The sequence below is a fragment of the Centruroides sculpturatus genome, unplaced genomic scaffold (genome assembly GCF_000671375.1).
Source record: "Centruroides sculpturatus isolate CEXI.00-Female unplaced genomic scaffold, Cexi_2.0 scaffold30, whole genome shotgun sequence".
NCBI classification, from domain to species: Eukaryota; Metazoa; Arthropoda; class Arachnida; order Scorpiones; family Buthidae; genus Centruroides; species Centruroides sculpturatus.
Genome location: NW_019384755.1, coordinates 808,777 through 833,647, shown reverse-complemented (window position 1 = coordinate 833,647; position 24,871 = coordinate 808,777). Strand labels below are relative to the sequence as shown.

Sequence of the window (24,871 nt, the reverse complement as noted above, 5' to 3'; positions counted from 1 at the left end):
CCGAAGCATGCTTGTAACCGATCGAGCTTTTACTCAATAAGTGTAAAACAAAATTTTGTACATGATTGTAAATAAACTTTCATGGTGAGATATAAAGCTTCGGTTATTTTATATAATCAACGAACACTCAAGTTAAGTGGTGCATCAACCACCACAGCCTGTATTCTTTTTTACTCGTCAGATTAGGAATAATGTCGCGCGGGCCGGATAGAACATTTCAGGGGGCCGCATCTGGCCCGCGGGCCGTAGTTTGCCCATCACTGGTCTAAAGCATAAAAATTTGTTTTTTAAGTAATTTCAGTTAAGTAGTCATTATCTAGTTAATTAGTTACAACCAAAAAATTGGAATAGTTATAAATTGAAAAAAATAGAAATAAACATACTAGAGAACAAAAAGCTTAAATACAATTATGATGTACTAGCTGTTACCTGTGTCTTTGCTCGCAAGGATTTTGCAAGCAAACCCCATTTATATTCAGTATTTCAACAACCATAGTAATTGTTATATAACACCTACTGCTGAGAACGATGAGAATTGCCAAGAATCAAACAAACTGTTTTTAATTTGATCAATTTTCTGGAACGTTTACAATCGTTCTATAATTGAACCAATATGCAATAACAAATTCAAATTTAAAACGGTTCGAACATTTTTAAAATCGAAATAGATAAAAATATTTATAACAATGTCTGAAATGTTATCAATTTAATATACCTAAGTACTCAATGAAGACTACACATAGTTGAAAACGAAAAATCGCATCTAAAATAGTACAGTAGAAGCTGTTCTTCCGGTTAAGCCTTAATGCTCTCCCTTTCCCTTGTGGGGTAATTTTGAAAAATCCCTTCTTAGTGTACATTTTCGTGATATACCCTAACTGTGTACCAAATTTCACCTCTTTAGGTTCAATGGTTTGCTCTGGGCGATGATGAGTCAGTCATTCAGTCAGGACAAGCAATTTTATATATTTAGATAAATTAAAAGTTGTAATTAANAATAATATTATAATTGTATTACAAATATATTTTATTTCACAGAATAAATTGATTATTTCTGTCTCTACAAGTATATAGTAACATTTTATGTAAAATTTTATACAGTAGAAAATTCATTAACTGAGCTTCAATAAAAGAAAGATCTAGCCAACCAGGATTTTAGTATTAAAGAAGTTGTTAAAAAATACAGAAGATTAAGGAAATATGTGCATATGAATCTTAAATAATTTAGTAATATAAGATGAGAAAATTTAATTATTATGGGTTAGTTTCACAGAAGGAAAATATAGACTATCATTCTTCAGTTTCAGTTTTGCTTTGAAAGAATGACTACTAGGATGAGATTGTATTGTATTATCTTAGAAAAAATATCTGTAATTAAATGTGTAGTTGTTAAGATTAGACATGGATCATGCACTCCTGAGAAAAAATAATAATAATTTTTCTGTAGTCATCAAGTTTAAACTGATAATTTGAAAAAAGAATAGATGTGTTTGATTGAAAAAGATGCTTTTGGAATGATTTTGAAAAGATAGTTTGAATGTAAAATGCATATGGATTCAATTGTAGAGAATTTTGTGAGTTTTGTTTGAGGAAAAGGTTTTAGGTATAGAATGGAATTTAGAATAATTATCTGGGATAGAATAGAACCACAGTGATAGATAGTAGTTTACAGTAGGTATAAAGTCATAATAGTGAAATCTATCCTGTCATTCCCTTTCACTTAGAACAGTGGTTCCCAACCTTTTTTCATTAGCGTACCCCGAGATGATGATGATATATTAGTCTTATTTATTTTTAGTTTATTTATTGTCTCATCAAATATTTTTCTTGTGCAGAGCCATTCAACAACACAGTCAAAGTTTGTTGAAACAACTGGTTTGGACAAACCAGATTTTATAAATTGTCCTAAACAGGATTCTGAAAAACTTGGAACTGATCAAGACAATCAGTGGCTTGAATTTCCAACTACTAACTTATATGAATTGGAAACACGTGTATATACTGATCAGTGGTCCATACCTTATAAACGAGAAGAATCCTTGGGAAAGTGCCTTTTTAGTGCAATACATTTGGCTCGAGAAGGTAAAGATTTTTTTTATATATACATATATATTAGAGATTAGAAATTTTCACTATAAGATATATTTAATTTTTAATTATATATATATTATTAATATAATAGAATATTACTTGTTCTGAAATGCATTAAAATAGTCTAAAGCATAAAAATTTGTTTTTTAAGTAATTTCAGTTAAGTAGTCATTATCTAGTTAATTAGTTAAACCAAAAAATTGGAATAGTTATAAATTGAAAAAAATAGAAATAAACATACTAGAGAACAAAAAGCTTAAATACAATTATGATGTACTAACTGTTACCTGCGTCTTTGCTCGCAAGGATTTTGCAAGCAAACCCCATTTATATTCAGTATTTCAACAACCATAGTAATTGTTATATAACACCTACTGCTGAGAACGATGAGAATTGCCAAGAATCAAACAAACTGTTTTTAATTTGATCAATTTTCTGGAACGTTTACAATCGTTCTATAATTGAACCAATATGCAATAACAAATTCAAATTTAAAACGGTTCGAACATTTTTAAAATCGAAATAGATAAAAATATTTATAACAATGTCTGAAATGTTATCAATTTAATATACCTAAGTACTCAATGAAGACTACACATAGTTGAAAACGAAAAATCGCATCTAAAATAGTACAGTAGAAGCTGTTTTTCCGGTTAAGCCTTAATGCTCTCCCTCTCCCTTGTGGGGTAATTTTGAAAAATTCCTTCTTAGTGTACGTTTTCGTGATATACCCTAACTGTGTACCAAATTTCACCTCTTTAGGTTCAGTGGTTTGCTCTGGGCGATGATGAGTCAGTCATTCAGTCAGGACAAGCAATTTTATATATTTAGATAAATTAAAAGTTGTAATTAATTCCTTCCATTAATGAAGTTTATTTCATTCATTGAATCATTGTAGAGTCTTGAAAATATTGTTTGTATTCAGACAGTTTTCCTTAAATTTCTCATGTGCACATCTCTAAATTAATTTTCTTGCATCATTACCACATCCAATGCATATATAACTCTCAACCGAAAAAATAATTTTTTATCCAGTCTTCTTTGGTCTAATTTTTGTTCTGGCTTGACCATTTTAAGCACTTGTTTTTTGTTTCTTGGTCAGAAAAGAGTTTGTTTTGGCTTTAAAAATGAAAATCTCATGTCATTCAGTCTATTTTTACTGTTCTTGTGACAGAACAGTGAAAAATAGACTGAATGACATGAGATTGCTTGTTTGTTTTATTTTTCTTCCATTCTTCATTTAATTGTTTGGAAGACAATTTTTGATTTTTTAAGTTTTTTTTTCAATAGATGATCTTGAACATTGCTGACATCACTTTTTTATGACTCCTGTGTCTTTTATGACTTTTTCCAAGTGTAATTTACAGTTCCTAACAACAGACCAACATATATTGCAACTTTTCTTTGGTTTTTTCCATCTTGTAGTAGTTTTATAATGTGTTTTCTCACATCATTAATAAATTCTTTGATTGGAGCAAAGACAGGTAAAATATCACTGTTTACTTAGAAAATGATTCAAACACACTTCTTAAAGCTAATTGTTTCTTCCACTCAAAATAGAATGCTGAAATCTATAAATTTAGATGGTGCTCAAATACTTCATTCCAATTTCCTGTATGTTCAAAACTTTTTTCCAATACTGTTTTATGTAAAAATTCTTTTTTAGGAAAATGGTTTGGTTTATTATTTTATTATTGATTTGAAATTAAAATGGTTAACACTTAATAATCTAGTGAATAAAATGTATATTTTTGTTTTAAACATTACATTTTTTTTTCTTGTAAAATGAGCTCAAACTAAATAATTTTATTTTCTTACATCATGTTTAAATACTTTTTCCTAAGGGTTGTATATGTATATATATATATATATATGTGTGTGTGTGTGTGTGTGTGTATATATATATACACACACATATAATGCAATTTTAAAAATAAAATTATCTTTATTAGGTTTATGTGATGCAGATGAAAATTGTAGAAGATTTATTGACCAATGTTTACCTGAAGCATTCAAAAAAGTAAGGTTTTTTTTTTTTAAATTTTTATGGTAGATTTTTTAAAATTTGCATTTTAATTGTATTTACCTTATTTAGATTCTGTTATAAGAAATTGAAATCTATAAATAATATTATAATTGTATTACAAATATATTTTATTTCACAGAATAAATTGATTATTTCTGTCTCTACAAGTATATAGTAACATTTTATGTAAAATTTTATACAGTAGAAAATTCATTAACTGAGCTTCAATAAAAGAAAGATCTAGCCAACCAGGATTTTAGTATTAAAGAAGTTGTTAAAAAATACAGAAGATTAAGGAAATATGTGCATATGAATCTTAAATAATTTAGTAATATAAGATGAGAAAATTTAATTATTATGGGTTAGTTTCACAGAAGGAAAGTATAGACTATCATTCTTCAGTTTCAGTTTTGCTTTGAAAGAATGACTACTAGGATGAGATTGTATTGTATTATCTTAGAAAAAATATCTGTAATTAAATGTGTAGTTGTTAAGATTAGACATGGATCATGCACTCCTGAGAAAAAATAATAATAATTTTTCTGTAGTCATCAAGTTTAAACTGATAATTTGAAAAAAGAATAGATGTGTTTGATTGAAAAAGATGCTTTTGGAATGATTTTGAAAAGATAGTTTGAATGTAAAATGCATATGGATTCAATTGTAGAGAATTTTGTGAGTTTTGTTTGAGGAAAAGGTTTTAGGTATAGAATGGAATTTAGAATAATTATCTGGGATAGAATAGAACCACAGTGATAGATAGTAGTTTACAGTAGGTATAAAGTCATAATAGTGAAATCTATCCTGGCATTCCCTTTCACTTAGAACAGTGGTTCCCAACTTTTTTTCATTAGCGTACCCTGTGACATGTCATATCTCTAGATTGTACCCCGTGACATGTCATATCTCTAGATTGTACCCCGTGACATGTCATATCTCTAGATTGTACCCCTCATTTAAGAAATTTAGTGAGTAACCGTATTGTTAATTTTACATATTGTAACTTTAAATTAAAGAAAAAAAACCTAAAAGAAAAAATGTATAATAAAGTTGTGATTGTTGCAAGGAACATTTTTTATCTAATAATTTTTTAATACTATTAGTTTGTGATACATAATATATTATTTTTTCTGCCATAATAACTAACTTTTTTCTGTACCCCTAAACAACCTATTGCGTACCCCTAGGGGTACGCGTACCACAGGTTGGGAATTGCTGACTTAGAAGATTAGAGAGTATCTTCTTAATAAACTGAGGTCATAAATTGTGCAGACATGTATACATGTACCTTGTCTTCAGTGTGTGTTGAGTGTTTAATAAACTTTATTGTGCTTAACTTGTCTCTCTGAAAGAAAGATAGTACATTACTCCACACCATCGCAGTAGTGGAGTGGTAGATCTTAACTGTAGTGGCTAAAGGTGTGAATATTAAAAACTTTCTGTTGAATTTATGTTGTCAAATAAATGAAAATATAGTTTTGTAAATGTGGATTCATGTTTTTGATTATCCTGGCATACTTTTTCCCATCTTAATCCAGTTAATGGAATTTCTACTGTATAAGAGGAGATAATGAGGTTACTAGAGATTTACTAGAAGTTATTTATTTAGAAATTTGATGCTTTTGTGACTGGAAATATGTCATAGGAACTTAACTCTTGTTTATATCAATTAGCCTATAATAAAATTGGTATAGTTATATATTGTTTTGTTTAAAGTTGCATTTTCCAAGAACTTATTGACAATGTTAGTGGTGACTTATTATATGTATTTGTTTTTCAAAAACAAAAATTCAAATTTTTCATATTCTGCCTAGGTTAAATAAAACTATTCTAACTTTTGCATAATAATTATTAGTAATGTTTATTTTTATAAGGTTTAATTTTTTTATTAAAATTAAAGACAAATTCTCTTTTGGGCAGACTTTGTCTTTAATTTTAATAATAATAATAATCTTCATTGGACAAAAAAATTTACAAAAGTTTAATTTTTTATTATTTAGTATTTTATAACAGTTAATTTTGATCTTATAAATCATGAATTTTAAATGGCTGATGTTTTTTGTATTTTAGTTACTCACTTCTGGTGCTGTAAGATCTTGGGGTTTAGAAGTACAAGAAGGTGTATATAATATGCTTCAATTACTTGTAGAATTTATAGCAGTCAGACTGAAGCTTGATCCTATACCTGAAAAATTACTCTCTGTAGTTTTAGCAATGGTAATTAAAATTTAGATTTTATTGATAATAAACCACATTTACAAAATATCTGTTTTAAATTTTAAAAATTAGAGATATCTTCAGAATATTTGATTCTTCACTCTCAGCTTGAAACAAATCATATATAATAAAAGTAATGGTTACAGAGCTCTTATAATTTTTAAAGTATTTTGTTAATTTTTGAAAGTTTTAAGATATTTTTGAAATTAAAAGCTTTGATGTTTAAAATTATAAGAATTCAATTACTTGATTTGGATTTGTATTGTACAGTTTGTCATTTGGGTTGAAGATAAGAAATAAAAAAATTTTGAATTTAAAAAGATTTATAATTTTCAAATTTCATTTGATTATAACTAATGTATTTTCCCATTCACATGTAATATTTATATGTGAATGAGAAATTTTAATTTTATAATGATTAACATTTTAAACTTGAAAATTTTAAAATTGTGAATTGTTATAATTGTGTAAAAAAGATAATATTTTAATTAACATCTTTATGGAATAAAATTGTTGAAATAAATTAGTTATAATTCATAAATGAAATGAAAATATTAAAGTAATAATTTACATTACAATTAAAATTATAATCTAAAGTTCCAATTTAAAATTATAATTTTTTTTTACTAAGAGATATGGGTTAACATTTCTAATAAGCAGTAAATGACATACGGGTTATGAGATTGTTTAATTCAAAAAGAATTGGTTTATTAATCAATCAGTTATTTGTAAAGTAAATATAATACAGTAGAGCATTGATTATCCGAATCAATTGGGGACTGGGGTTGTTCAGAAAATCAATTTTTCGGATAACCGATTATGTACAAAAAATACATTATTAATATACTATATTAGTATATCCCAATTATAGTATATTAATACATCCCATGTTTAAATTTTTCTCCATTGTGTGTCGCTTTGTGTTGAATTTTCTTCGATGTTAAACCTAACAAAAATTTTTATAATAATCATGGCTATTGTATTGTTAAAAATTATCTCTTTATTTTGTACAAACAAAATAAATATTTTGAAAAATGTAAAAACAAAAATAATTATACTTTAGAAGTTAATCTAGTATTAAAAATGTTCGATTCAGTATGACACAGTCCAACTGGAATGCTTTCGGTTAACCAACATTTTGGTTGATCGGCATTCAGATAATCGATGCTCTACTGTATCTATATTTCAAAGTGACTAAATATGAGGTTTAAACTTGGGAATTTTTCCCAAGTTTAAACCTCATATTTACTGTTACATTACTATTTTGTGATTATATTGTTATTACTTTTATAGATTCAATATTTTATTTAGTTTATACAGTATGTGTTAAGTAAATTCCATTAGTTCAAACATTTTAGAAATTCAAACTTAAATCTAGTAAAAATTAAGTAATACTTCCATTTATTGGAGAGCTGAATTATAATCACATCATTTTTTTATTACTTTGGTTGAAAAGAAATACTGGGAGAATGTTACTCATCAACTCATCAAATAAAAGCAAACAAAAATTGATTATTTTTTTTTTGTTAGAAATGGAAATTTTCTTTATTATAAAAAAGTAATTAATTATTAATTTTAAATAAAGCTATTTAATTGAAAGGGTAGAGGCAACAATAGCCTCTGAAAAGAAGGGGCCAATGACATAATCTAACATTAAAGCACACCACACATTAACCTTGTGGCTCTTATATACCTGTCCAATGCACACATAAGAGTTCTTAGGCACTCAGACACATTATACCTGTTGACCTTTCTTGATAGATGGAATTTGGCCTTATTGGAGAAGCTGATGCATTCCTGGTTCTGATTGTCATTCTTGATTTCTTTCAATATATTCATTATGCATATACTGTATATCAGTGCGGGCAGTCATCTGGTTCATGTGCCTGCAACATCTGTAGTTTATTGGCATAAAATTAAAAGATGTTTGCATAACATGTTATGCATGATAGTTTTTGGTATTCTTAGCTCACAAACTGGCATGTTTTGCAAATCAATTTTCTTGGGCTATATCAGTACTTACTCATCAATGTTGCTTGTTTATGGCAACCTCTACCCCTGGAAACCTGCACAATTAAAACTAGTAATAGTCATGTTATGAACATTGCCTGATAATCTTGAAATTTAGCAAGTTTATTTGATACACATAGCAAAAGTTTCATTGCACAGCAATAACAGACTTTGTTTTGATAAATCAGGATTTCTTATAGTATTGTCATTTTGACATTGACATATGCCATGTCATCTTTACTATTTTATGCTAAGCATAGGCTTTACAAATGAAAACTTGGAAAGGTTCTGCACTCACAGACACCAAGAACACAATTATGCATCACTTAGAATGACAGATATATTGATTCATGTTATTGTAGTAATTTCTTGTACACACTGTATATTAAGTATATTTAATTTTGTATAAATTTAATGTTTATTAAATTTAAAAATTTTTTAGTAATTATTATATTATTTAAATTAATTAATTAAAATCAGTTATTTAAATTATATATATTACATATTATATTTTATACTCTAGGCATTTGATCCAGATTCAGAATTTCATATAAAAAATAAACATAGGACTAGTACTACTATTCATTGGATGTCTGGATTTAGTCCAAGCCAATCTTTTGCTGTTTCTAAAAATACATTGGTATGCAAAATATAACAATTTTTTTTTTTAATTATTATTATTTCCTAAATTAATTTATATGTAATATATTGTAATATATTAAATTATGAAGTATTTAGTATATGGCATTAAATTTTTGTAGCTAAACACAATTTTCATGCATATAGTATGAATTTTGATATATTAATAATTTTTATCAGATTAAATAAGAAAATAGACTTTAGAATGGAATTTTATAATTTAATAAAATATAGGTTGTTGTTATACAGAAGTTGCATTGATCTGTTATTGGTAGATCTAAAATTCTTATTTAAAATACTATTTGAAAATAAAATCATTATATAACAAAATTCATTTTAATCATGAAAATAATTAATGTAATTACAGCTGTCCCAAAAATAATTATTTATTTAGCATTTAATATGTAATTAGCCTATTAAACAAGTTAGTCTTGATATAATATTAATTTAAAATGAGGAGAAAAGATTTTTTTTAAGGGCATTGCCATTTATTGAAACTAGTAATGAATAAAATTATTTGAAAATGAAACTATTAATTTTGAATGTATTTTGATTAATAAGTGAATCACTGTCTTTTCAAAAAATAAGTTTTATTTCATATTTTATGTATTCAGATATTTTTTAAGTCATTTAAATTTGTTGTTAAATTATTAACTGTTAAAATAAAATCAAATGTATTTTAGTTAGTAAAAGAATTATAGATAATAGAAAAAAGAGGCTTCATTTTTTAATTTTCTCTTCTGATAATTTCTTAAAATTAGCTTTGATTTTCATGGTCCCAGCATTTTGGATTGTTGGATTTAAGAGATATAGATCTTTATTTCGATGGATTTCAAAATGTTTATGTACATTGTAATGTATGTGTGTTTTGATGACTAATTTTCTTTCTTACATTTTGTAGAAAAATCTTTTGAAGAGTTTTAAGTTAGCTAAGTTGTCAAGAAATTTAAAATCAATATTTAGACACAGTAATTTATTAAATTGAATACATTTATTTTACTTAATAAAGATAGGATATTAAAATGATTAATTTTGAATTACTGCATGAAAAAGTTTTTCTAAAAATTTTTTTAAGAGCAAAAACTTAATTTTCTGTGGTTGTTGTGTGGGATCCCCCAATTTATCACAGTTGAATTAATAATTTTGTATAATGTCACAATGACTGACACCAGAATTTTTTCTCTGGAGATTGATAAACTTGACTTATCTATGTGGGTGGTTTTAACCCCATTTTCATGTGCCAATATATGACCATTAGAGGAAGGAGGAGACAGGAGACAAGCTTTCCAACTTCTCTTCTGAAACAATATAGTGGAACGAGCTTATTCCACTATATTGCTTGACGAACACCTCTCGTAATGAGTAATTTGCATAATAAGCAAAACAAATTGTAAAGAAATTACTTGCTTAACAAGTGACGTTTTGCATAACGAGTGACAAGGAGAGGGGATGTCCCGGATTGTGCACATGCTCCATCAGTCTGTATTTAGCACTCGTTCCACTAGCATCTTAGTGTCACTTGTAATCACACATTCTTCCAAACTTGTGTTCAGATATATTACATATAAACATCAACAACCATAGCCTATTATATAATAAACACGCCAACTGATATGCCAAATTTTTGGGCTGTGTAAAGGCTATAATTAAATATTAGAAATTGATTAATTTGATTAGAGGTAGGCAGTTATGCTGCCATCTTGTATTAAATTTAATGACCAATTCCAAATTAAATTTATAAATGTCTAAATTAAAAATTAATTATTTATGATCATAAATTTAATGTGTGATGGAAGCATAACTGCCTACCTCTAGTCAAATTAATTAATTTATAATATTTAATTATAGCATTTACATAGCCCAAAAATTTGGCATATCATTTGGCTGTTTATGAGAGATATTTTTTCAATTATTTTGTTTTCTGCAAATCGAATTCTCATTCCAGGTTGATTCATTCTGTGCTATAAGAAAAGATGATGATGATTCACGCNTGTCGAGCTAAAGTCAATATATCGGTGACTTATTACATAAATAGGACCGGTGTGACCAAGGAACGGGGTGCGAGATGATTTAATTGTCGCATTCCAGGCCTAATTGACAGATTCACGGTCGTCAATCGTGAGAACGATCGAGGGATCGACTGTCGGGGAAACTTTGGACGGTCACCTTACAGAGAGTTGAAAGCAGGTCCTGCTGACACTCCTGTGGAGGGGGCAGCGGCTGAGATAGCTTCCTCCTCTCCGGGACAGAAAAATAGACATTAGGTGACAATTTACGGGACTGTCATCCAGGAAAGGGCTTGACCCAACTCCGGAGGGGAACGGCCCGGACGGGGTCATTTCGGCGACCCCTCAGCCCGAATCGCGTCCCTGGCAACAGACCAGGGACCAATAGAATCGCGGGGGACCAACATTCGGACCAACCAAAACCTCGGGATTTCGGGTGAGGAAAGATTATAAAAGCCCGAGGTCCCAAGGACATGGGGAGGTTGCGAAGTGATGTTCGAGAGCATCTGTCCAGGAAACACGAAGCAACAAAGGATACCAAACTCCGAGTGCTAGGACAGACTTTCCCGTGACAGTTCTCCATCTCTCCAACTTCCAAGACAGCGTCAACAGAGACGAACCTTCTTCAGTCCATCGCACAGTGTCAACGGAGACGAACTTTCTTCGATCCATCACACAGTATCAACGGAGACGAACTTTTGAGCCCATAATCTTGGAGACCACTCTCTCTCTCTGCGCGGGATCTACCACCCTGGATTGTGTAACTCATTGTAAGCATGTTTTCACCAAATAAACGCGTTGAATTAGTAAATACGGTCTCTGTGTGAGTCTTTGCGTCCAGCAAACCGCGACCCCCATACGGAAAAGGTTTTCTTGTGTCATCCTGACAGATCACGGGCAAAGCGAGGGTCATAACCTTTCACCTTAAGGGCGACCTCTGAGCGAGTTTAGATTCAGGTACCCCACGTCCTTAAAAAGGAGACAATCCTTACGGTGGTGACAATCCCAATTCCAAATTAAATTTATAAATGTCTAAATTAAAAATTAATTATTTATGATCATAAATTTAATGTGTGATGGAAGCATAACTGCCTACCTCTAGTCAAATTAATTAATTTATAATATTTAATTATAGCATTTACATAGCCCAAAAATTTGGCATATCATTTGGCTGTTTATGAGAGATATTTTTTCAATTATTTTGTTTTCTGCAAATCGAATTCTCATTCCAGGTTGATTCATTCTGTGCTAGAAGAAAAGATGATGATGATTCACGCTCCTTAACAATGTATATTGTATAATTTTCTTTGAATAAACACTATACATAAAATACTTGAGTATTTTTTTTTTGGCATGGAACACATTATTGTATTTTACATTAATTTATATGGGAAAAATTGTTTCATTTAATGAGTGTTTCGCATTACGAGTAAGATTCTGGAATGAAGTATGTTTGTTAAGCGAGGTTCCACTGTATTTTTTATTTAACTTTAGAAACAAATTGCTCCAGGGCAAACACTTATGACTTAGAGAGAATGAGAGATTATGAGTTCTGTGGACTGACAGGTGGATGATAAATGACCATGTCAAAATCTTTGTGTGGTTCCAAAGGAAACATACCAGCTGCAGATTCAGCTGAGTTGGAAGATTGTTTGGATTTTGATGTAAAAGTAACATTATCCACTTTCCTTTGTGATTTGAACTATGTTTTTTTTCTGTAAATTGGTGGGTGATAAGGGGATCTGATGTAATCAATGATGGGGGAACTTGTCTTGGTCACTTTGATTTCATTCAATTGGTTTCATCATCATTAATAGGTTTCAGCATCTTTTGAAAAATGTTTTAGATAAAAGTTTGTTTTTGATGTAGAATCATAATATACAATAAAAATGTGTGTTCCCATTTAAGAAAATGAAGTTGGCCTTGTTTTTTATTGATTGAAGTGCCACATGTGATGAAACCAATAGCCCATCTTGTGGTCCCTTAAAATCTAACATTTTTGATTTAATGAATTCTTCTGTAGGATGCATATTTTTTGAGTATGTACTAAAATAAAAATTAAATAAATTCTTGGATACTAAATATTATCAGGAAAAGAATAATTATTTATTACAATATATTATTAAATAATGCCAATTTATATTATTTAAACATAATAAATAGTAAATAAAGATTAATATTAAAATGAGTGATAGTATATTTTTTATCATGTTAAAACACTTATTATAATTTTTTTGTTTTAGGATTCTTATGGTTGGTTAATTGATACTATAAACAGAGTAAGTACAGTTATTAAAATACTCTTTTGTTAAAATTATATTTTATCAGTATTTTAATTATAAATTTATTTGCTATATTCTATTGAAAGTAATTCAAAATTTTCAAATATGTTTAATCTTGGATAAAAATTTATTAGTTTAACAAATAATTAAATCAATCAATTAATCTATCTATGTTTATTATTTGTTATATGGGATGTTATTACAAAGGGGGGTTAAATAACATTGTTACTTTAAATTTGATACATGAAAAAAATTTATATAATTCATATAATGTTAACATGGCAAAGCTGTCGCTGAATAAAATTTGATAATAAAAATCAGATGTCAGTATAGCAACTCAGATATCCAAAAGAATATTACAAGAATCAAGAAGATATTTTCTCATATTCATCACTGTCATTCCACAAAAAGTGTCACATGAGACATTAATTATTTTACTGTTTAAGTTTATTGAAATCCTATTTAATCTAAATTGCACAGCAAATGCCTTTATTTTGTAACTCAAATAAGACAATAAATATAGTGCTAGAGTCCACATTCTATTAAGAAAAGTTTCAGTTCCAACCCCTTTCACTCAAATAACGAACATCTTGTGACCAATATAAGTCTCTTAATCATTGATCACAATCCAGGAGGAACGAACTTTCACTTAAAAAATATATATAACTAGAGGATCATCCAATATTATTTAATAGTCCTTTGACTATAACAGGCTGGGCCATAGTTTCAAAAAAGAATTATTATTTATTCATGAAAGTCTTGTATATATCAATTTTCAAATATCCAGTAGGTCAATAAGTTTCCTCTAAAACTGAAACAAATTTATTGATAAATTAATAGCAAGGGGAGGTCTTCCCAATTCCATTCTCCAGTACAGGTCCTGAGAAATATCTATTAATATGGAATACCTGCTTAAAGTAGAACAACTGTATTCTCTCAAATCTGTCCATTACAGACCACCACAAACTGGAAAAGCATAAAAAAATACTTGGTTCAATCAAGAAGTCAAATAATCTAAGATAATTATTTTATGAAGATGCTTTAATTTTAATAAATAATTTGATGAGATAAGTGATTTTAGCTCTTGCATTAAGTAAACTTTTATTTAAATTATAGGAAAATGTGCCCTGTGATGAAAAATAAATGCCTATGTCAGGGGTTCCCTAAGTGTGCGCTATAAAGAGTAAACGGGCACTGCGAGGACTTTGAAGCTAATGGAACTTTCTATCTACACTAGATCATTCCCATAGCTTGTAGAACTTTCTAGAAGCCTTATATAGCATACTATCAGACATTGTCAAAGTTTTGCAAAAGTTTTAAGTAGGTGGCACAGCTAGTATAAATATGGCAGCACTTTGGCGAACCTGTTCAGTTCCTAAATAACAATCGAAGAATAAACATTTGAGAAGAAAAGTAAATGGTTTTAAGATGCCTGCTACCAGAGGAGTGTCCACTTTGTTTCAGTGTGTCGCTTTGTATTTTCATATAGTTGTAGGAAAATGGAAAGATTTTTATTAAATAAGCAAGTCAACAGTTCAAGTGAGAGTGATCAAGCATAGACAAGTGGTGGGGTAGCAAAGAAACGGAAATATCATAAATACGATGACAACTATTTGAATTTTGGCTTTACTTCAGTAGAAGTACAGGTAAACAATGAAGAGAGACTGCAGTGTATGCTCTGTTTAAAAGTTCTAGCGCCCGCGTATATACTCTTAAGTAAGCTAAAGTGACATCTTGAGACCAATCACTCTAACATGGTTGAAAAATCTCGCAAATTCTTTAGTAGGAAGTTTCAAGATTTACAAAAGGAAAAAAGTGAGTTTACTAAACAAGCCTCAGTACCAAGAAATGCACTGCTAGCATCTTTTAGGTTCCATACAGAGTGGTGAAGTGCAAAAAACCTCACACCATTGCAGAAGAGCTTATTATACCAGCTGCTCTTGACATGGTTAATATTATGCTGAGAGAAATGGCGGGAAAATTAATTTCAAACGTACCTTTGTTAAAGAACACTATTTAGTGTTGCCACCTTTTCAAAATTGCTGACCCGGACAGCAGATCAAGTTGTTTCTAACAGAAGTTCCTGACATATGCGCAATGTCATATTTCAATGTAAAGAATAACGTGCATGCTGGTTGTAAATTAGTTACAGTTAGGGACTAGGGACTTGTGTAGGAGTAACATAAGTAACCCTAAATTAAGAAAAAACAGGTACAGATTAAGTATAACTTCCGAGGGATCACCCGGAGCTTCCAGGGACTCTAGCTTTGTAAAGTACTATATTTAGTGTTTTGCTCTACAACGAATTTTTTTCTTAAAGAGCCGGGACCTAACGGGTACTTTACGCGGGTTTGCGTTTGTTAGTTGCCAGGCCTGGACTTTTCGCGTGCACCGAAATAAAGTAAGGACAAAGTTAGTCACAAAAAAAATCTCTCAATAACTGTTTAATCAAGTCTAACAAATACTATGTACAAGTTTTAGAAACAAACAACAAATTTATTAAATAAGAAATCAAATCACAATCAACCCGACAAACTTAAGTCTTATTCTAACTTAGAAACTATTCCCCTTGGAATTCCGACAAAACAAAATTCAATCTTAACTTAGTTACAAATTCTCTTATAACTATCGATCCTAACCGTCACCTCAATTAATACTCGGAACCTTTTTCCTCCACTCAAGACTTTCCTCTTTTCCTATCGTCAAAATCGAACCTTCAATTTCCTACTAGGATTTCCTATTCGACACCTTGTTCACTGCTACCAGCAGACCAACGCTTTCGGTTCAGGAGCTCACCTCGTCTGTCTTCACTTGAGTTACTGTACTTATAGTCTGAGGTGACGTCACAGTTCTACTTGAGACACTCCCCTCATTTACATATCTACGCGTAACATTCTTGTTTTCTCTTCGTTATCTGGTAGCTTATTTCTCGACAATACTTTGTTAACCTTTTACAACATTTCTTTAACAATTATCGGGATGTTTAGTTAAAGGTTACACAAGTTCCTAAAAAGTCTATTGGGGTGTCCCCCCTTCAGTGCGGACTTACAATTCTGCCGCTCGGGCGTGCACGTGAGTGTGAATGCTAGCTATGGCGCTGTCGTTTTGTCGTCGGTGAGTTGGTTAATCTCTTATCTTCTCGTTTTGACCGTTCTGGGGTGATGGGTAAGGAAACCTTCGTCCTAACTAAATATAAGCCCCAAACAAAAATATAATAAAAGCAAACTAAAAGTAAAATAAAAATAAAGCTCGGACTTAGTTCCTTACAGCTTTTATATGTTATTCATGGGAAATGAGTCACGTGATCGACTTCTGTTGACACTTACAGTGCATTCCGATCAACTAAGTGTCAACTTTCCCACCTTAATGTGAAAACAATCGGTGACCTCCGATATACTTCTCATCAAGTGTGTTTTTTTCCTTGGAATTGTTTACAAAGATTTTTCCGACATCGGCGTAAAAATCACGGATTTCACATTTTTTAAAAATTAAAAAAAAATTTTAAAAATTTTTAAAAAATTTATAGGCAAATTAATATATATGAATATAAACTGTAGGTATGTACTGTATATACACAAAAGCAGATTAATTGTATTGATTATTATGTAATTTAAATGTATTGTGTATTTATTAAGTAAGAAATGTATTTGATTCAATAATAATTGTTATATTTGTTTAAATAGTTTGCTCAAGAAGGAGGATTTACTCAAATTAGTAAAAAATTTCATAATGATAATTTATCATCATCAGTAAGTATGAAATAAAATTTTTATTGATAACTTAAGTTTAAAAGTACATGTAATAATACAACAATTCACATACCGTATGTACTCGCATATAAGACAAGGTTTTTATTCATTTTTCACTGCTTCAAAAACCTAGGTCATCCTATACATGCGAGCAAAGGATTTTTTGCATTTTTTCAATAATTTTTGTCAACTGTGTATTCACATTTTTTACCTGATGTTCACCCTCTGGTGTTTAAAAACAAAAGTATTTTATCTGGGTCCTTTCAATTGTTCTTGTATATTGTCAGGAGTAAAGACGAATACAATAGGAAAAGCAAAGCTTTTGAATTGAATTCCAAGTTGAAATTTCAAAATCACATGGTAGTCCAATATAAGTAAAAAATAAATTTAAAAACTCACGCCAATATTTGTCTAGTTTCTGGGTACAAATTCACTGAGTTCAGCGTTAATAAAGCTACTTTAGTATTAACACAAGTACTTTCGACGAGTGTATAACTGTCGTCTTCAGGTGAAAAGAACAAGTTTTTAACAAAAACGAACGTGCAGGATGTTCCAAAAGAACATAATATTTAAATTCAAACAGGCGTCCGGAAATTTCGTTACGAACGTGCGAATGATTTTTGATATTTTGAATCTTTATATTTTACGATGCTAGCGGCGCATGCATGGAGATGCTACCGCGTTGGCGATACGATGAATTTGTACCCAGAAACTAAACAAATATTGGTGTGAGTTTTTAAATTTATTTTTTACTTAAACATGGAAACTGTGAAATCGCTTTTCTTTAGTCCAATATAAGTTTTAATCTATGTGAAAAAGATGATTTTTCAAAAGCAGAATTTGGAGAAACTCGTAAGTGTAATTAATGGAGAGTGGATTTGACTGTTAAGAATTGGAAAAAGGTTCCTGATTGCCCAGCTTTACATGAACAAATTATGTTGTTGATTTTACAAGATTATTTCCTTAAAGATTAAGATGCCAGTAATTTTTACAGGACAATGTGTGCATTTACATGCAATTGATATTTTACTCATGATTGAACAAAATAAAATTAGAATTGTATTAATAAATCTAATTTTCTTTATTTCTATCTTTAAAGTCACACCTCATCTTATATGTGAGATCGTCTTATATGTGAGTAAATACAGTAATACATAATTTCTAACGAAACTGTGTGATAATGAACAAAACATGAATGAATTTGGTAGAGGAGGAATTGGCTTATTGGTTGTTAAGGATATATTAAATTTTGTTTCATATTTTTATGAATGTGTAAAAGTATTCAAAAGTGAGTAATAGATTCATTTCTGGACTTTTAATTGTTGCATCTTTTATGTTGAGAACAAATCATTTGAAATTTTTATTTAGAACTAAGGAGGAGGGGGAAAAACCTTTTCACTAAAACAGAGGTGTTTTTAGCATTTTACTGTTAGAAGATGCTATTTTCCTTCTCTTTTTTGTAAAAGGAGGTACAGGATAGAACATTAAATGTATTTTAATTTTGTTTATTATGCAAAAATATAATTTCATTTTTTAAAATATACTGTTTAATGTGCAAATTATTTTGTGACGTGTAATTATAATGTTACATATAAAAATTTGCCATTATAGGTGCATTCCTATGTTGACTATGCATAAAAACGTTTCTGAATATAATAAAATGTGAACTTTAGTTAAATTGGCTATTTTAATTTTATAAGGTTCCAAATTGTATAACAGGCCTTTAATTAAGATAATATCATAAAAGATTAAAAAAAAACAAAAACTTATTACATGTACTGTAAGTATTTGTAATAATTTTTGATTGCATTTAAAATATATTAATAATATTTCAAAAAGTATTGAAATGTTTCATTTCAGTACATCTAATTCAAAAGTTTTATAATAAATTTTCAAATTTTTTTATCCAGCAAATGGCTGCCCTTTTAATGCCCTTAGCTAAGTGTGCTGAATTTCTAAATGGCTCTATTATTTGTCCATTATTATCTCCATGCATGGATAAAGCAGTAGACTTAATAAAAAACCTTACCGATGAAGATTTTAAAAACAAGGTCTGTAAATTATGAAAAAAAAACCTATCTTACTGCTATGAAATTGAATTTTAAAATATATTATTACTAATATTTCTTTCTTTCTTTTATTTTAGACCATTTGCTCAGTCTCTGAATTGCTATATGCAATGAAGCTCCTATGTTTACAGCTGTGGCAAAATCAAGTTTCTTTCATGAATGTTCTTCGTTTAGATGTTATCCTTAGAATGTTAAAATGTCCCCATTTTAATGCAAGAATGAATGGATTAAAAGAAGTAATTTAAATAATTAAAATTTTATTAGAGTTTAATTTATTTCATAAAATAAGTTTATAAATTTATACTTGGTATTTTAATTATATAGTAAGCATGGACAAATTTTTAGCTTAAGTGATATATTGATATGTTAACTGATTGTTAATAGAATATTTAATTGCATATTTAATACAATACAGTAATCAAAGTACAATCCGTGGGAACCCAGTCTGTTTTGTCATTTGTTAGAAACCTAACAGTATTATAGGATTATTGTTATTATTAATTCTTTTAATATAATAGAAAATAAAGTTTCTCATAATGAAAAATATAAATCCAAAATCCTTTATTAGTTAAAACATTAATTGGAATAAAGAACATATGTATAAGAATGTTTATTTTTAGATCAAAAACAATAATCAAAGTGTTTCTTATTGAATTGAAAATTTATTTGCTACACATTAATTCTTTTTGCATAGAACAAGCAATTTATTATTCTTAACTGAATTAATAAAAATTACTAAAAGTAAAAAAATTATAATAAATTATGATTATTTTAGGAAAAAAGTGGGAATATGTTAAATAAGGTTTTCTTGTTGGCCAGATGTCATGATAGGTAATGTATCAGACTACTGCTCTGGGAGTCCTGGGATTGAATCTGAATAGTTTAAAAAACCCAGGAATTATTTGGGGATGATCTGTACTGAATAATATGCCTCTTACACATTTTATGAAATATTTTCATTTTGATTTGGATCATTTTCTGGTTTCTAAAGTCATCCTTGGTGTTCAAAACAATAGAGCTGTTTATTATTATTGACTTTTCCAGACTGGTTGATGGTAATAATAATGAACAACAGAGGTAAGACTTGCAAAATTACTAATAGATTCTTCAGAAATTTATAAGGTGACTAAACTTATTAATTTATTTTTTATTCTAATATCTATTCTAATTTGAAATAATAAATTAGTATTAGCCCAAAATTATTTTTTGAATAATCCTTTTTTATAAATATTTTTGAAAACAATCAATTATAACATTTCTTCATATTTTTACGATTGTTTATCTTGCAATTCTTTGAAATGATAATTGGATATGATAGATTAATGGTGACTGCTATTTATAATAAAGTCCAGGAATTATTCATTTCTGAACATTATAATGATTAACAGTGGTTATTGAAACTTAAATTACAAGTTACTAAATTGAAAAAAGGAATATAAAAATTTGTACAATAGCAGAATTAGAACTTATGATCCAGTGCAGAAGAAACAAAATTTTGTTTCTTATTTGGCTGAGTCTAAATATTTACTAGTATAACGAAAAAAGAAACTAAACAAGTTGTTTGTAATTATGTAAACCAGATATTCAAGAGTATAAGAATATTTTTAAATGTATTGTAGATCCTAAAGAAAACAGTTTAAAATTAAAGTTAAATATATAAATATTTAAAAATTTTTAAGCTAAAGTTTAGAAATTTATAAAAATGCTATACAAACATAAATATATAATAAATATACAAGGTTATTTGTTATTCTGATTGTTATTACATATTTGGCATTGTAATTAAGGACATTAAGATTATTACTTATACTTGTAACCTTAAAAATTTTTTTTAACTTTTCTCTATCAACTCCCTAACAGGGAAAATATCCCATTTTGTGAATAAACCATTATATATATATATAAATATACAAGGTTACACTAAAATCTCTGTGTCATTTTATACTTTAACTAAAGAAGTATAAATGTTAAAACTATGCAGTAAATAATAACAAAAGCATAAATTTTAAAGTTTTTTACAGAATAATTTTGTCAATGCAGAATTAATTTATTTTACTCTATTTGCAATTTTCATTAGTGATTCCAATGGTGACTATTATCATTAGGGTCATCAAACATGCAATAATGAATGGCATATTCTGTTCTAACAGCTGTTATTACCAAACCAATGTGATGGTTTACTTTTTCTATGATTTTCACCATTAAAATCACTAACAGAATCTGTAAATAAAATAGTTCTGCATTGATAAAATTATTATCTAAAAAGCTTTAAAAGTCATAGTCACATATTATCCATGATTTTAATGCTTATAGCTCTAGTTATTGAAGTGTAACTGCACATGTATTTTAGGTCCACCTTATGTATATTGCATCTTTATAAATTTTTAAAGTAGTTTGTAAACTTATTTATATATATAATTATTATAAAATTTTCATTTTATTTTTATTTCCAAACTTTTAAAATTTTAATTGTATTGATTATAATTATGAAGAATATTTTGAAAAATTGCAAGAGCATTAAAATTATAAGAATATAAACTTGATTTTTATGATTTTTGCAAAACATGATAATGCAGAAATAGAAAATTTCAAGAACAGTTATGAATACAGTGGTATTTTGTATTTGAAACAATTTTAACTTTGAATGTTCCAGAATTTGAATGCCAAATTTGAAAGAAATTTGATCTGGAGTTTGAATTATGCTTCTATGTTTGAATTGTGCTTGTGGTGAAAAAATGTGATTTGCTGCATAAATGCCAAGTCATCTTTCACTCTCACTGTGAAAGCATTTCTTGAGTTACACTTGTATGTTTTATTGCTGTTTTTTTGCACTGAAAACATACAAGTTTTGGTTATATATATATATATAATCTTTATGTGGTTAATCATGGCTTCTATGAAGAGTGTGAAAGCATTGAAGTCTAAGAGGAAGGTTGTAGTATTGACAATTGAGGTTAAAAAGAAATTTGCTGTGAAGCATGAAAGCACAACACATGTGGCAGATCTGGTGGCCATATTTAAGGTGCCAAAGTTGACAGTGTGCAACCAGTAAATGCAATTTTCACTTTATCATACAGTACTTATGTATTTTATTTATTGTTTTCATGTTTTAATATATTATTTAGGGCATTTAATAGTGTTATTTTTATTTAAATTATGTGTATTTGCTGTTAAGTTTATGGAAATGGACATTGTTTAGGGTCTGGGAATGAATTACAGTAGAGCATTGATTATCTAAAACATTTTGGGACTGTGGATTGTTCGGATAACTGATCATTTACAAAAAATATATTAAACATAAAACTGTACTGCATATAATTTGTATCACACGTCTTACAAATACATACCTTAAATAATGTAATACATTAAACTAGGGTTACAGTTTAATTTGGCAGGGAGGGGAAGAGTGCTGCAACACCACAGCCCTAGTGGAAATTTGAATTTGCTGACTGGAATGCTTTCAGTTAACAGATGTTTTGATTGATCAGTATTCGGATAAGTGATGCCCTACTGTAATTTACTTTCCATTATTTCTAATAGAAAAATTTGAAGTGCAAGGGATCATTGTTTTTGAATTTATTTTTTGTAATCATCCTCTTATAATGTTGAGTCTTTTTTTTTTCCATCAAATTATTTATATAATTGATTTTTTTGCATCTCGTTTAAAAAATTATGGAATAGAAAATTTATTTCTTTTTACTAGATACATCCAACACACCCTATTGCTGAGAACATATATTTATTACACAAAACTAGCGTTTTCGGCCCAATTTATGGGCCATCTTCAGGTTACCGTTGTTCGACTCTAATACAAAATCGAACAAGTTCAAAATTAAACCAAATTAGAACATACGTTTAAATTACGCTAATAGAATAAGTATAACCAAAATAAAACAATAAATAATAAAAAACCAAAATAACACAAAAAATGAAAATAAAATACGATGATTGGCTGTAAACACTAAGGAACATTTCCTTATACCTTAACCCAGATACCTATTGAGTCACTGGAGACGCATTATTACGCGTGTTACTTCTTATTATGTATTTCCAGGATGACGGTAACACCGTCGCATCCTTATAATTTAAACATCTGTCAGCCAAACTCGCTCTGTAAATTTCGCATTTCTCAAGTTATGGATGACAGCGCTGGCGAGCGTACTTTTGCAAGAATTTTGGCATCCTCCCATTTAACAACCGAACCATCCGCTTGCGCCATTTTGGATAATGCTGTTGCACACTTGTTTTTTGCGACATCGTATCGGTGCTTCTTAATCCTCACCCCAAGGTTTCTATTAGTGACCCCTACATAGTCCTTATCGATTCCCAACTGGTCATTTTTGTAGGGAATTGCATATACTCCTGCCTGTTCATTATCATCAATTCTTTCTTTGTCATTTCTAATCAACCTATACACTGTGGGGCCCTTTTGCATATTATACTGGCGTTTTTGTGTCTCACTATTTGCTTCATAATCGGGAAGAGACATTTATTATACGTAAACTTTGTGAATTTACCCCCAGCCTCTGGTTTCTTCTTAGAGCTGCTCCTAGGCTTTACGTACGCTGCTATTAAACGCTCTATAGATCTTGTTCCAAACCCTAACTCTTTTGCAACCTTTTTGATCCTACCCAGCTCATCCATCGTGTCCATTACATTTGAGCAATACAGAAACGCTTTTCTAAATGCAGATAGTTTATAAACTGTTGGGTCATTAGAATTTGCCGGAATATACATCGGATCATGCGTGGGCTTGATGTACACCTTCGTGCATAAAGTTCCATTCTTAAATTCAATGCTAACGTCCAAGAAGTGTAGCTCCTTGTTACTAATTTGCTCCAGGTTAAGTTTTAAGCCATGTTGGTTAGAGTTCACTTGGCCTAAGAATCGTTTTATCATTGCGTCATTCTTCCAAATAATTAGAACATCATCTACATATCTTTTGTACATGATTATGTACTCATTATAGTTGATAAGCGTCATGCTTTCTAATTTTCTCAGCACCAACTCACAGAGCAGGCCAGACATTGGGCTGCCCATTGTGGGAGGATGCCAAATTCTTGCAAAAGTATGCTCGCCAACGCTGTCATCCATAACTTGAGAAATGCGAAATTTACAGAGCGAGTTTGGCTGACAGATGTTTAAATTATAAGGATGCGACGGTGTTACCGTCATCCTGGAAATACATAATAAGAAGTAACACGCGTAATAATGCGTCTCCAGTGACTCAATAGGTATCTGGGTTAAGGTATAAGGAAATGTTCCTTAGTGTTTACAGCCAATCATCGTATTTTATTTTCATTTTTTGTGTTATTTTGGTTTTTTATTACTTATTGTTTTATTTTGGTTATACAGTGGAACCTCGGTATACGACCTTAATCCGTTCCTGGTGTTTGGACTTATACCGAATAGGACGTATATCAAACCAACCTTTTCCATAAGAAGTAATGTAAAAATGATTAATCCGTTCTCATGTAAAAAAAAATGGCTGGCTTTAAACACCTCGCTTTCCTTGCTAGTTTCTGCTTGATTTTTCATGAGATCAGTATGTATCCTTTTAACTTTCTCGCAAATAATTTCTTCTGATACGCTGTCGCCGGCACACTGTTTTTCAGTTGTCCAAAGCAAAAGCAATTTCTTGACATGATCTAATGTCTTCGATCTCTGTTTAGAAATTGATTTAACCCCTTTCGCAACGTTAGCAAATTTAATAATGTCTTTATTTTTCACGATTGTCGATATCGTCGTTCTCGGAATACGGAATGCAACAGTTAAATCTCGT

General features: G+C 29.4%; 1 protein-coding gene across 1 annotated transcript in view; it reads left to right on the top strand.

Moving 5' to 3' along the window:
- LOC111628704 (ubiquitin carboxyl-terminal hydrolase 24-like) overlaps positions 1-24,871 on the top strand; it is a 174,286-nt gene that overhangs the window by 16,039 nt on the left and 133,376 nt on the right. Inside the window, 8 exon segments of the mRNA XM_023372539.1 lie at positions 1,836-2,082; positions 4,044-4,111; positions 6,188-6,334; positions 8,868-8,984; positions 13,233-13,268; positions 16,955-17,020; positions 18,931-19,071; positions 19,167-19,325. Of these exon segments, the coding sequence (XP_023228307.1) occupies positions 1,836-2,082; positions 4,044-4,111; positions 6,188-6,334; positions 8,868-8,984; positions 13,233-13,268; positions 16,955-17,020; positions 18,931-19,071; positions 19,167-19,325 (981 nt within the window).